This window comes from Mobula birostris, chromosome 2, assembly GCF_030028105.1.
Source record: "Mobula birostris isolate sMobBir1 chromosome 2, sMobBir1.hap1, whole genome shotgun sequence".
Taxonomy (NCBI): Eukaryota; Metazoa; Chordata; class Chondrichthyes; order Myliobatiformes; family Myliobatidae; genus Mobula; species Mobula birostris.
Window position 1 is genome coordinate 189,222,365 of NC_092371.1, and position 14,118 is coordinate 189,236,482.

The 14,118-nt window shown below is 40.5% G+C and overlaps 2 protein-coding genes across 6 annotated transcripts in view; both read left to right on the forward strand.

Moving 5' to 3' along the window:
* cpsf3 (cleavage and polyadenylation specific factor 3) overlaps positions 1-6,466 on the forward strand; it is a 49,431-nt gene extending 42,965 nt beyond the window's left edge. For both annotated transcript variants that reach the window (XM_072251202.1, XM_072251203.1), the window contains exons 17-18: positions 400-499; positions 5,974-6,466. In XM_072251202.1, coding sequence (XP_072107303.1) covers positions 400-499; positions 5,974-6,078 — 205 coding nt within the window. In that variant the 3' untranslated portion in view covers positions 6,079-6,466. The remainder of the gene's footprint in view (positions 1-399; positions 500-5,973) is intronic.
* Positions 6,467-7,665: 1,199 nt separating this feature from the next.
* Positions 7,666-14,118, forward strand: part of iah1 (isoamyl acetate hydrolyzing esterase 1 (putative)) — a 71,966-nt gene continuing 65,513 nt past the window's right edge. For 3 of the 4 annotated variants that reach the window (XM_072251205.1, XM_072251204.1, XM_072251206.1), the window contains exon 1: positions 7,674-7,746. In XM_072251205.1, coding sequence (XP_072107306.1) covers positions 7,687-7,746 — 60 coding nt within the window. In that variant the 5' untranslated portion in view covers positions 7,674-7,686. Of the gene's footprint in view, positions 7,747-14,118 lie in introns of all 4 variants that reach the window. The other variant, XM_072251207.1, reaches the window with a different exon arrangement.

Below are 14,118 nucleotides of genomic sequence, written 5' to 3' on the forward strand. Positions count from 1 at the left end.
CAGAGGTGCTACCCATCCCTGGACACCCCGTACATGCAGTGTACACTGAATGAATTCCTTCGTCGATAACTATTAGGAAAAAATACACAGTTTTATAGTAGAGTAGTACCATTGGTAGCGTGCCAATATCTTCTGTATTTCATTTAAATACATAATTTGTTACTTAGTTAAATGATAGTTTGTCCTTTTTATACTTTTTAAACTGTTTCCATGAAACTTTAACCAGAATCCACTGTATTAATTAGCATTGCTGCTAAATTCAGTGTTGTCTGAACTATTCCATAGGATTCCCTTTGTGACGGTTCAGGTGAAAAATGAAAAGACCAGTTGTGATGTTTTTATGTTCATTTGAAAATGTTCTTTGCCTACAAAATTGACTTCTTGTTTTTTTTTTTTTAGGGATATGTTTGGCCAGGATTGTGTAGCAAAATCTAAAACTGGCAATACTCTCTCAGTAACAGTAGATGGAAAAGCAGCAAATATTTCTCTAGAGACACAGGTAAGTATTCAGAGCTATTATTATCGGCTAAGTGCAGGATGGGAGGAGTGCTTTGTTCAAAGTTCGAAGTAAATTTATTATCGAAGTACATGTACGTCACCATGTACAACCCTAAGATTTGTTTTCTTGTTGGATTTCTCAGTAAATCCAAGAACCATGATAGAATCACTGAAAGACTGCACCCAGGAGGGCGGGCAAACAACCAATGTACAGAAGACAACAAACTGTGCATATACAGAAGAGAATAATAATAATAAATAAGCAATAAGTATCAAGAACACGGGTCCTCCAGAGTGAATCCATAGGTTCTGGGAACAGTTCAGTGCTGGGGCAAGTGAACTTGGATGAAGTTATCTCGACTGGTTCAACAGCCTGATGGTTGAGGGGTAATAACTCTTCCTGAAACTGGTAGTGTGAGTCCTGAGGCTCCTGTACCTTCTTCCTGATTGCAGCAGCGAGAAGAGAGCATGACCTGGGTGGTGGGCATTCCTGATGATGGATGCTGCTTTCCTGCAACAGCACTCCATGTAGATGTGCTCAGTGGAGTGGAGGGTTTTACCTGTAATGGACTGAGCTGTATCTGCTACTTACTACCTGTTGAGTAACTAAAACAATGCCACACCCTGTATCTGTTCCTGTGTATTAGTTCTGGCTTGGTGGTGTTTGCATAAGCAGATCCGTAAGACTGCAGATTCAGAACCTGCCTCCTTATATAGGAAATGTGCGTAGTCAGTGCGAAAAGCCAAAGAGAACCACGTCACATTGGTATCCTTTGCATGTTCAGACTCTCTTCTGGGCTGAGTAAAAACCACATCAAGCAGCTTCTTTCAATACACCTAATTGCACTGGGAATTAACAAATAGAAAAGGCAGCAAATGTGCATAACAGATGTCAATTTCAGAAGAATACACAAGCTGAGTTTGTGTTTTGCAACACTCATTTGTAGTTGAAATTTCTGTAGAAATATCAAATGTTTGGTTTGGTATGCTAAAACTTCTAAAAAGAATACAGAATCAGTTTTAATGTGCCATGGAATATTATTGGTTTGTTCTTGCATTTTAAACTTTTGAGGATATCCCCAAATATCCCACACACCATAAAGTAGACTTGCAGATTGATACACATATGTCTGGGTGAGGACTGCAGAGAGAAGATTGATAAGTGTACACGTTGACTTCAGTTGGACTTTAAATTCATATCCACAAAGTTTCTGATCACAGCATTTTTATTCAAATTAATTTTGGAGCATTCATGTATTGTTTCTTATTGTGATCTACCTCCATGATGTAAATTGAGTTTCAGAAAGCATTCTACATTTCTAAATTGACCTTATAATTGTGATATATTCAATAGTTAAATATATTTAGTGTTTAAATATTACCATCAATATTAAACTGGTTCTCAGCGATTTGTCTGAAGTGGAGGGGAGGGATAGTAAGGATAATTTCGTATATGATATAGGCCCCCTCCCCCGCCCCTGGGTTACGAATGCCTGACTTATAGACACCCATGCTAATGAACAATCTCCCATAAATATTATTAACCTCAAATGAGAATCAGTCTTGAGGGAAAATACCTGTTTACATGTAATCTTCTTGTAGTCATTAAGAATATAGACTTATAGCTTCACCGCAAGAGGACACTTAGAGTTGTTTTGAAAGTTGACAAGCAATCGCTTCTATTGAAACTTGAATGTTGATGCTCTATTAAACAGTGTAAAATGCATTGCTACTTCAAGTGTATTGAAACCAGCTGTTGACCATGGTACATCCTGGTTCTGTACCATTGTAACTAGATCGGGAAACTGTAAATGTTTGTAATAATTAGCCCTCATAAACACCATTCATTACAATACTGTGTAAGTATGATTACTGTATTGTGAAATTGTGCTTTTTGTACTTGTGGACAAAAGTAACTTGTGGATGTCTTTCAATGGATCCTGTTCTATACCCAGAGATAGCCTGTGGTACAGTTCTGTGTATTGGTGATAAGTGTTGTTTCCAGTCACACTTGAAATTGCAAATGGTAGAATCTAGAGAAACAATCTGCTGGAGGAACTCAGCAGGAAGAGTAGCATCAGTTGGAGGAAAGGAATTGTCAGCGTTTTGAATCCCGATCCAGACTTTCAACCTGAAACTTCAACGATCTCTTTCCTCCCACAAATGCTGCTTGACCCACTGAATTCCACCAGTAGATTGAATATTGGTCTAAGCCCATCAAAACAAGATCCTTTTCCATGAAGTGCGAAACCCATCCTGAGGGAAATGCTTCTCTTCAGATAAGACATTAAAAGTGAGCTCATGTGTGTCCTTGCATGAAAACAAACCCAAGTGCCTTCTAAATAATAATCTGGGAATATTATCACTTGACCAACAATACTAAAACTGATTATTTGATCATTACTTCATGACTGTTTGCTATGCACTAATTAGTTGTTACATTTCCCTTTCCACAGTAGCTAAAATTCAGAAGTGTTTCATTAACTATAAAAAGTTATTTTAAACATTCAAAATAGTGACAGCAGTTTATAAATGCATCTTCCTTTTTTAAAATTTAGATTGCAAATGAATTGCTGGCAACAATTTTTTCATATAAAGATTGTACTCCTTTACCTTAGTGTATTGAGAGTTAGTTTGTGCACATGGATAACTTTAATTATGGATTAATTTTATTGTGGATTATGAGTTTAGCAGCCAGCACTGGTATGCAGTTGCAGCAATTTAGAGCTGGAGAGCTCAACTTCCCCTTTTTTCCTCCTCCTTCCAGTCTAAATAAAACAGCCTCACTTTTAAGTTCAGTTAAAAGGCTCATTCATCAATATTTTCGGCATTATGAGGTCAACTGGAATATCTCTAGTGATAATACAACTACTTTATATTCATGTACTGAAAGAATTTTAACTATCCAAGGTAATTTTCGTTAACACCAATTATAATTTTGTTGATTTATTGACGACCCAGGTGACATTTTCAGTTTTTATTCTGAGTTTTGTATGGAGGATCTAATACAAAATGAATTGCACTCTAAAACATCCTTTTTCTTTGAAAATAATCATATTACTTTTACACAATCTTACCCTGTCTAACAAATATAAAAATTGTATATGTACCACATAGGCCCATTGTGATTGTAGCACTCTCATAATATAGATACTTATTGAAGTTCATATGAACATTGATAAGATGGTTTTATTTCATCTAAGTCTGGAGTGTACCAGTAACATTATTTCAGTCTGTCTAAAGTTACTTATTCTGAAAATACTGTAGTTAACAGTACCAAAAAGATGACCATACTTCATTATTAATTGGACAGTCATGATGAGCCTCCAGTCTGCAAAAGGACTTTGACAGATTGGAGGAATGGGGAAGTGCATGACCATACAGATAGAATATAATGTAGGAAAGTGCATTGTCATGCATTTTGGCAGAAGAAATAAAATTGTGAACTGTTTTGTAAATGGGGAGAAAATTCAAACATCAGAGGTGCAGAGGGATTTCGAGGTCTTCATTCAGGGTTCCCTAAATATTAACTTGCAGGTTGAATCTGCAAAGGAAGGAAAATGCAATGTTAACATTCATTTTGGGAGGACTAGAATACAAAAGTAATGCTGAGGTTTTATAAGGCATTGGTCGGACTGCACTTGGAGTATTGTGAGCAGTTATGGGCCCTAATCAAAGAAAGAATTTACTGGCATTGGAGAGGATCCTGAGGAGGTTCATGAGAATGATCCCAGAAATGTAAGGGTTAACATATGAGGAGCGTTTGATAGCTCTAGGTCTCTACTCACTGAAGTTTAGAAGGATGGGGGGTGGATCTCAGTGAAACCTATTAACTATTGAAAGATCTGGATTGAGTCAATGTGGAGAGGATGTTTCCTGTAGTGGGGGAATCTAGAATGAGAGGGTACAGCCTCAGAATAGAGGGATGTCCATTTAGAACAGAGATGAGGAAAATTTTCTTTAGCCAGAGGGTGGTGAATCTGTGGAATTCTTTGCCACACACAACTGTGTAGGCTTTAAATATACCCTGTCATAGGGTATATTTAAGGTGGAGGTTGATAGATTCTTAACTAGTCAGGGCGTCAAAGGTTATGGGGAGAAGACAGAATGGGTTTGAGAGGGATAATAAGTTAGGGGAGGGAGGGAACGTCGACTCAGACCATGAGAGGCCTACGTCGGGCATTTTCATGCCTTACAAGGCGCAGATTGGAAGTCTGTGTGGGGCGCCACTCCTCGCACAGTCATTAGAGCAATGTGTGGTTAAATGCCCTGCTCAAGGACACAAACACGCTGCCACAGCTGAGGCTCGAACTAGTGACCTCTAGATCACTAGACAATTGCCTTAACCACTTGGCCACGTGCCCAACACAATAATAAGTCAACTATGATGGAATGGAGCAGACTTGATGGGCTGAATGACCTAATGGTCTGTGAGCAGAGGAAGAAAGTTTGGGTATCTTTGGCAAATATATTTTTAGGTTGTAAAGATCATTATTGAACACAGCTGGGGATATTCTTGTGCTCTAAGTTTATGATTGCCTCATCTGTAAATATGTTTTGTTGATATTATAAATAACATACTTTTATTTCCACAGAACTGATCTTTAATGATCATGTAATAACAGCAGGGACTTTTTAACCAAGATTATTAGAAATAAAAGGCAAGAGTAGCAGGTTTAGAGTGTGAGTGGTAGGACATTGAGGAATGTAGTAGAACAGAGGGATCCTAGGAATACAGATCCATAATTACTTGAAGGTGGTGTCACAGTTAGACAGGGTTGTAAAGAGAGCACATTCACCTTCATAAATCAAAGTATTGAGTACAGCAGTTGCGATGTTATGATGAAATTGTACAAGACATTGGTGAGGTTTAATTTGGAGTATTGTGTGTAGTTTTGGCCACCTACCTACAGGAAAGAGGTAAAAAAGATTGAAAAAGTGGAGAGAAAATTTACTAGGATATTGTCAGGATTTAAGGACCTGAGTTATAGGGAAAAGTTGAATAGGTTATGACTTTATTCCCTGGAGCATAGAGTAGATGGACCAAAAGGCCTGTTTCCGTGTTGCACTGTTTTATACATCTATGGCTAAATAACAAAATAAAAACTCTGGATTCTTTGAGTATTCTTTGTTCAGTTTGGGTTGATTAAAAGCAATAAATCGAGGAGAAATGCTATTTCACTATATAGTATTCCCATTGAGGCTGATAGATTTGTTTAAACTTGGTAACATACACTTTGTCTATTAAGTTAACATGTACTTTGGGTGGGGGAATGCTACTTAAAGTTGACCACAGGATCTGACAGTGACCTGTATAGGAAGTGGTGCTTGCTGTCATACCTGACGATGGCAGAAAACCTGTGCAGGAGAGTTTTTAAAGAGGAAAAGCTGGTGCACTGGGGCAGTTTTGTTCAACTTAGCTCTTTCTACACTTTTGTTTAAAATGTACATAATTCTATTTATTTTTGCCCACAGATGGTTGTGTGTGAAGAGGGCAGTGTAGAAGATGAACCACTTCGAGAAATGGTGGAAGTGGCAGTGCAGCGGCTTTACGAAACAATACATCCAGCGCTCTCTTGAAATGGAGAAAACCTGTGATAAATATGAACTGCAATCTGTTTGTGTCTTCAACATTTAGTAACCTCTCTCTTTTTGTCAGGCGAGTCCCTTCTGCAAGTGATGTAAATGATTCCATGTAGTTTGAACAAACTGAAATATGCATTCTGTTGCAACTCTTAAACTGACTTTACATGTACAGAACTAGACCAACTGCTGTTTGAAGGAAAATCTGATTAATTACCTCCAAAAGTCCAAACACTGTTGGCGTGACTTCAACATCATCTTTCAGTTTTGTAAAATAAAACAAAATATCAACAAAAACAGATGTGTTTTGGGATATCTTTTGGGGCCCTTGTAAGAAAGAAGACATGTTTTTAAAGTAAAAATAAATGATATTTGTTCAAATGGACTAATGCAAGAGTTGAAATTCCTAGAATATATATAACGATAGAATTGCTGCCAAAGTATGTACTGTATTGTATACCCAGACCTTTGTCTTGTACTGTATTGTATACCTAAACCTAATAGGAAGAAAGAAGCATGGTGGAGATTTTGGAAACTACCTGTTCATTGTGAAGTTGCTCAACCTACCATGAACGGAATTACTCATATGTAATTAATATTATTTTTCCATGAATAGCAGTATTTTGTAAAATAATTATTTTGAACATCAATACATTTTAACGGGATTAAATACAGTATCTTGATGTGCATCAAAAGAAGAATAGGGATGGCAAAAGAAACCTTTACGAGAATCAGGAGTATACTGACCAATACTAAACTAGGCATGATAACCTGCCTCAGAGTACTGAAATGTTATCTTTATCCAGTTATGTTATATGGCTCAGAATGTTGGACAATATCTAGTAACATGAAACGAATTGAAGCAGCAGAGATGTGGTTTTTGAGGAGGATGCAAAGAATATCATGGACGAAACAAATATCTAACAAGGATGTCATGAACAGAGCAAACACAAAAAGAGAAATAATGTATGAGATCATGAAAAGGCAATGTAACTTCATTGGACATGTCATTAGGAAAGAGGAGTTAGAATGCACTGTAATTATGGGAAAGGTTGAAGGGAAGAAAGCAAGAGGAAGACAAAGACAATTGATGATGGCGACAGCAGCCAGAGAACTGGAAATGAATACCAATGAATTGATCCACTTGACCCGAAACAGGAGTGTGTGGGCACGGCAGCTGATAATGATGATGATGATCTTGATGCCCACTTTTCCTTATTTCAAGGCCTTAGTCCAGAAGAAGCTAGGCAACAAGGAAACGACCGAGGATGCTTTGTCTAAACTCTCAAGTCGAGAAGTTTGCAGCTGCTCCTGTACTTCGTCCACTTTCCCACCCTCTGATTCCCTCAGTGTGCAAAGTCTGTCAATCTCAGTTTTGAATATATTCAGTAAGTCTACAGTTCTCGGGCTCCGAAGGTTAACAATTTGTTATGATATTATTTACCTCACTCTAAATGTGACCCCGTCAAAAACGCTAAGCTCTGGGGTGAACCCAGGGTGTTCGGACCGTCTAGTGGGGCTCACACCCTGCTTGCAGTTTGGTGCTTGTCCTGCTGATGGCGGTATTAGCTCGGCGATTGCGGCGTTGCTGTGTTTGGCGAAGAGATGGCTGCTGGCGGGCTAGTCTCGCCGCGGCTCATTTTGTTTGGCGACTCCATCACTGAGGTAGGAAAAACAAGGGCAGACTTTCGTGGAGCTTGGGAGCGTGTGTGCGGGTCGGCAGTGCTGGGCAAAGGGCCCGGAGTTTGAGGGTGGAGCGGAGTACTGTACCTGGAGAGCTGGCGACGCCACCCCGCCTGCAGGCGTTTTGATCAGTGGTGGGGCAAATCTTGGCTTGGGTGTGGGGGTCGGAGCCAAGCCCCTGGGTAGTGTGTGCCTGCCGGTCCACACACACTTTGGCGGTGTGAGGGAGAGTGTAGCAGCTGCCAGGTACTGAATGGCGAGATATGGGACGGCGGGGCGGGTGGGTAGACATGGAGACATGGCTGTATCTACCTGCTTCGAGGAGACAGAGAGAGAGCAGATGGTAAGATCAGGAGAAACACACTACTGAAGAAGCTCAGCTGGTTAGCAGCATCTTGCCCCGCGGAAATACTGCTCGGTTCGCCTAGTTTCTCCAGCAGACGGCTTGTTGTATCTGGTTTACACCAGCTCTGGAGCTGCCAGTGTATTTGCCGCTCCAGGCAGTACGAATTCCATCTGTTCTTGGGAGGGTCATTTGGGAGATAGTGGAATAATCAGCTTTAGGAGAGGGTTTAATGGTTGTACAGGTGTGGGAAATGATCTCAGATGAAGCCAGAGGTTCGGCAATAGGACGATTAAACTGGTCTTCAAAGCCGGAAGAGTCACATGAGCTGCTGGCAGGGATGTCAGCACAGCAGCAATGGCGTGCGTTTCTGGGGGAAATGCGGAAGGTGTAGGGCATGTGATTTACAAAAATGAAGAAATATTCCAATGGTAAAGTAGTACAACCATGGCTGACAAGGGAAGTCAAAGCTATTGTTCAAGCAAAAGAAAGGGCATTCAGTAAAGCAAAAATTAGTGGGAAGGTAGAGGATCGGGAAGTTTTTAAAAACCTACAGAGAGCAACTAAAAATCATTAGAAGGGAAAAGATGAAATATGAAAGCAAGCGAGCAAATAATATCAAAGTGGATAGTAAAAGTTTTTTTCAAGTATGTTAAGAATAAAAGAGAAATGAGAGTGGAGCTAGAAAATAAGGCAGAAGAAATAATACAGGGAACAAGGAAATGCCTGATGAACTAAATGAGTATTTTGCATGAGGCTTCACTGTGGAAGACACCAGCGGTATGCCTGATATTGTAGTGTGTGAAGGAAGAGAAGTGGGTGCAGTTACTATTACAAGAGAGAAGGTGCTCAAAGAGTTAAGAGACCTAAAGGTACATAAATCACCCAGAACAGATGAACTGCACCCTAGAGTTCTGAAAGAGGTAGCATTAGAGATTGTGGTGGCATTAGAAATGGTCTTTCAAAAATCATTGGATTGGACTGGAAAATTGTAAATGTCACTCCACTCTTTAAGAAAGGAGGAAGGCAACAGAAGGGAAATTATAGACCAGTTAGCCTGACCTCAGTGGTTGGGAAGATGTTAGAGTCGATTGTTAACGATGAGGTGATGGAGTACTTGGTGACACAGGACAAGGTAGTACAAAGTCAGCATGGTTTCCTTCAGGGAAAATCCTGCCTGATGAACCTGTTGGAATTCTTTGAGGAGATTACAAGTAGGATAGATAAAGAGGATGCAGTGGATGTTGTATATTTGGACTTTCAGAAGGCCTCTGACAAGGTGCCACACATGAGGCTGCCTACCAAGTTAAAGCCCATGGTATTAGAGGAAAGTCACTGGCATGGTTAGAGCATTGGCAATTGGTAGGAGGCAGCAAGTGGAAATAACAGGATCCTTTTCTGGTTGGTTGCCAGTGACTAGTACTGTTTCGCTGGGGTCAGTGTTGGGACCACTTTTTATGTTGTATATAAATAATTTGGATGGTGGAATAGATGGCCTTGTTGTCAAGTTTGCAGATGATACGAAGATTGGTGGAAAGGCAGGTAGTGTTAGAGGGAACAGGTAGGATGCAGAAGGACTTAGACAGATTAGGAGAATGGGCAGAAAAGTGGCAAATGAAATATAATGTTGGAAAATGCATGGCCATGCACTTTGGTAGTAGAAATAAATGTGCGGAATATTTTCTAAATGGGGAGAAAATCCTAAAATCCGAGATGCAAAGGGACTTGGGAGTCCTTGAGCAGAACACCCTAAGGTTAACTTGCAGGTCGAGTCAGTGGTGAGGAAGGCAAATGCAATGTTAGTATTCATTTCAAGAGATCTAGAATGCAAGAGCAGGGATGTGATGCTGAGGCTTTATAAGGCACTGGTGAGGCTTCACCTTGAGTATTGTGAGCAGTTTTGGGCCCCTCATCTTAGAAAAGATGTGCTGGCTTTGGAGAGGGTCCAGAGGAGGTTCACAAGGATGATTCCAGGAATGAAAGGGTTATCATACAAGGAACATTTGATGGCTCTGGGTCTGTACTCGCTGGAATTTAGAAGGATGAGGGGGGTTCTCGTTGAAACCTTTCGAGTGTTGAAAAGCTTAGAGTAGATGTGGAAAGGATGTTTCCCATGGTGGGAGAGTCTAAGACAAGAAAGCAGAGCTTCAGGATAGAGGGGCGCCCTTTCAAAACAGAGATGCGGAGAAATTTCTTTAGCCAAAGGATAGTGAATTTGTGGAATTTGTTGCCACGTGCTGCTGTGGAGGCTAGGTCATTGGGTGTATTTAAGGCAGAGATTGGTAGGTTCTTGATTGGAAATGGCTTCAAAGGTTATGGGGATAAGGCTGGGAACTGGGGTTGAGGAGGAGAAAAAAAAAATCAGCCATCATTGAATGGCGGAGCAGACTCGATGGGCCAGATGGCCTAATTCTGCTGCTATGTCTTATTGTCTTATGAAAGGTGAGTGATTATCAACCAAAGAATGAATTCAATAAAACCGTTCTATTTAACATAATTGGCACTTTTTCACTGTGTAATATTTATTTAAGAAGCCTATTTATTGAAATTGCCAACTTCAAATGTTGGATTCTTCCCCAAATGCCCCCAAAACAGAATACAAACAGCAATTTTGTAATGGGGAATAAACTGAGCTTTTATCTTTTTTTCAATCATTTTATTAATATCATAATGATAAAGATTAACATAACATAATTGTACAAAGTTATTGGGATTACATTGTTGTAATTATCATATATAAATATAAACCCAGTTGGCACATGGGTATTAAACCTCCCAATCATACAAGATACAAATATTACATATAAACAAAATAACATGAAAAAGGAAAAAAGAAAAAAATATATACCCCAAAAAAACTAATCTAACAAGACTAACCAACTAAACTACAGAAAAAAAAAAGACATGGGCTGTTGTGAAACATAAAAAAAGAACTATTATTGTTGTTGACTCCGCTCCTCTCAATATAAAAAAAGAAATAAAATAGGTTTGGATAAACTGAGCTTTATGTAGCCTTGAGATACAAAGACAAGTAGGGCAGTATTGAAGTGATTAAATCTGAAGCTGGCAGAGGTACAGAGGAGGGTTAACAACAGGCGAACGGTTAGGGAAGAGACCAGTCGTGTTATGGACATGGAAATAGCCAGCTTTATCACAGAAAGGATAAGGAGTTACAAGCTCTGTTCAGCATTGAACTAATGTGTGGCAACACCACTTCAATCTGAGGTAGAGGATAGAGCAGTACAGCACAGGAACAGGCCAATCGGCTACAGTGTTGTGCTGAACCAGCTAAAAAGCAAATCAAAACCACTCAAACACTAATCCCGCCTACCTACACCATGTCCATATCACTCCGTCGTCCTTACATCATGTGCCTATCCAAAAGCTTCTAGTGTATTTGCCTCCACCACCATACCAGGCAACCTGGTAAACTTCTTTTGCACTCTCTCCAAAGCCTCGATATCCTTCTTATAGTGGGATGGCCAAAACTGTATGCAGTACTCCAGATGTGGCCTAACCAGAGTTTTATGAAGTTGTAACATAACCTGTTGATTTTTGAACCCATTGTCTCGACTACTAAAAGCAGGCATTTCATAAGCCTTCTTTACCACCTTATCAACCTATGTGGCTTTCTGCTCAGAAGCACAAGGTGTAACACTTCACATTTATCTGGGTTAGATGTGAACTGTGAACAGTGAGTCTGTTGGGGTCATCTACAGTATCCTGTGCAGCCTCCTGTATATTGGTGAGACCTAACATAAATTGGGAGACTGCTTTGTTGAGCACCTATGCTCTGTCCGTCAGAAAAAGCAGGATCTCCCAGTGGCCATCCATTTTAATTCTATTTCTCATTCCCACTTGTCAGTCCATGGCCTTCTCTACTGCCACAATGAGGGCACACTCAGGTTGGAGGAGCAATACCATATTTTCTGTCTGGATAGCCTCCAACCTGGTGGCATGGACATAGATTTCTCAAACTTCCTGTAATGATCCTGCCCTCCAACCAACCATTCCCCATTCCCATTTCCCCCTCTCACCTTTATCTCCTCACCTCCCTACCTCACTTCTTTCACCTCAGACGGTTGAAGAAGTTTGATATGAGCCCCTAAATCTTAAGATCTTTCTAAAGGGAGAACATCCTGACTGGCTGCATCACTGCCTAATATGGGAAATATACTTCCCTCAATTGCAGGACTTTGTAGAGAGTGGTGTGGACAGTCCAGCACATCTGTAGATGTGAACTTCCCACTGTTCAGGACGTTTATAAAGACAAGTGTGTAAAAAGGGCCCGAAGGATCATTGGGGACCCGAGTCACCCCGCCATAAACTGTTCCAGCTGCTACGATCGGGAAAACGGTACCACAGCGTAAAAGCCGGGACCAATGGACTCTGTAACAGCTTCTTACACTAGGCCATCAGACAGATTAATTCATGCTGATACAATTGTATTTCTGTTATATTGACTGTCTTGTTGTACATATTATTTATTATAAATTACTACAAATTGCACATTTAGATGGAGACATAACATAATGATTTTTACTCCATGTATATGAAGAATATAAGTAATAAAGTCAATTCAATTCAATTCCCTCTGGTTCTCCACCCCCTTCCCTTTCTTCCATGGCCTTCTGTCCTCTCCTATCAGATTGCCCCTTCTCCAGCCCTTTATCTCTTTCACCAATCAGCCTTCCAGCTCTTTACTTCCCCCTTACCCCTTCCCAGTTTCACCTGTCACCTACTACCTTGTACTTCTTCCTCCCCTCCCCCCACCTTCTTACTCTGACTTCTCATCATTTTTCTCCAGTCCTGATGAAGGTTCTTGGCCCGAAATGTTGACTGTTTATCCTTTTCGGTAGATGCTGCCTAGCCTGCTGAGTTCCTCCAGTATTTTGTATGTGTTGCTTAGACTAACAGTATCTGTAGAATTTATCTTGTTTGTGAACAGTGAAGGTACTTATGGTGAGAATCATTTCTAAGGGATTCTGTAGTTAAAGTGTCTGTAAGAAAAGCTATCGTTCAAATATATAAACGTAAAGTAGAAACAATTGAGAGGCAATACCATTAAACTAAGCAATAACAGAAAATGGCATTGATAACCAAGGTGATAAAGAAACATAGAAAAAATAATTACCTTTTTTTGCAGAAAGAACTAATATGCAGTTTTTGTTAAAACCATAAGACGAGCAGAATTAGGACAATTGGCTCTGCTCAGGTCATGGCTGATTTATTTTCTCTCTCAACCCCATTCTCCTGATTTCTTCCCATACCCTTTGATACCCTTACTAATCAAGAACCTATCAACCTCCGTTTTAAATACCTGATGACTTGGCAGATTCACCACCCTCTTGCTAAAGAAATACCACCTCATCTCTGTTCTAAAGGGAGAACCTATTCTAAGACTCTTCCAATATGTAGGCCTTCCTATTTGGCAGGTTTCAATGAGAATTTTCCCTCGTTCTTCTAAACTCCAGCAAGTAGAGGCCCCGGCCATCAAACATTCTTCGTGTTAACCCTTTCCTGGGATCATTCTCTCAAACCTTCTGTGGGCCTCCCCAATGCCAGGGCATTCTTTCTTAGCAGTGGGGCTCAAAACTGTTCACAGTACTCCAAAAAATGCTGGTGAACACAGCAGGCCAGGCAGCATCTATAGGAAGAGGTACAGTGGACATTTCGGGCCAAGACCCTTTGTCAGGACTAACTGAAAGAAGAGTTAGTAAGAGATTTGAGAGGGGGAGGGGGAGATCCAAAATGATAGGGGAAGACGAGGGGGAGGCATAGAGCCAAGAGCTGGACAGGTGATTGGCAAAAGGGATACAAGGCTGGAGAAGGGAGAGGATCATGGGACAGGAAGCTTAGGGAGAAAAAAAGGGGGAGGGGAGCCCAGAGGATGGAGAGCAGGCAAGGAGTTATAGTGAGAGGGACAGAGGGAGGAAAAAGAGAGAGAGAAAAAAAAGGGGGGGAAATAATAAATAAGGGATGTGGTACAAAGGGGGGGGCATTAGCGTAAG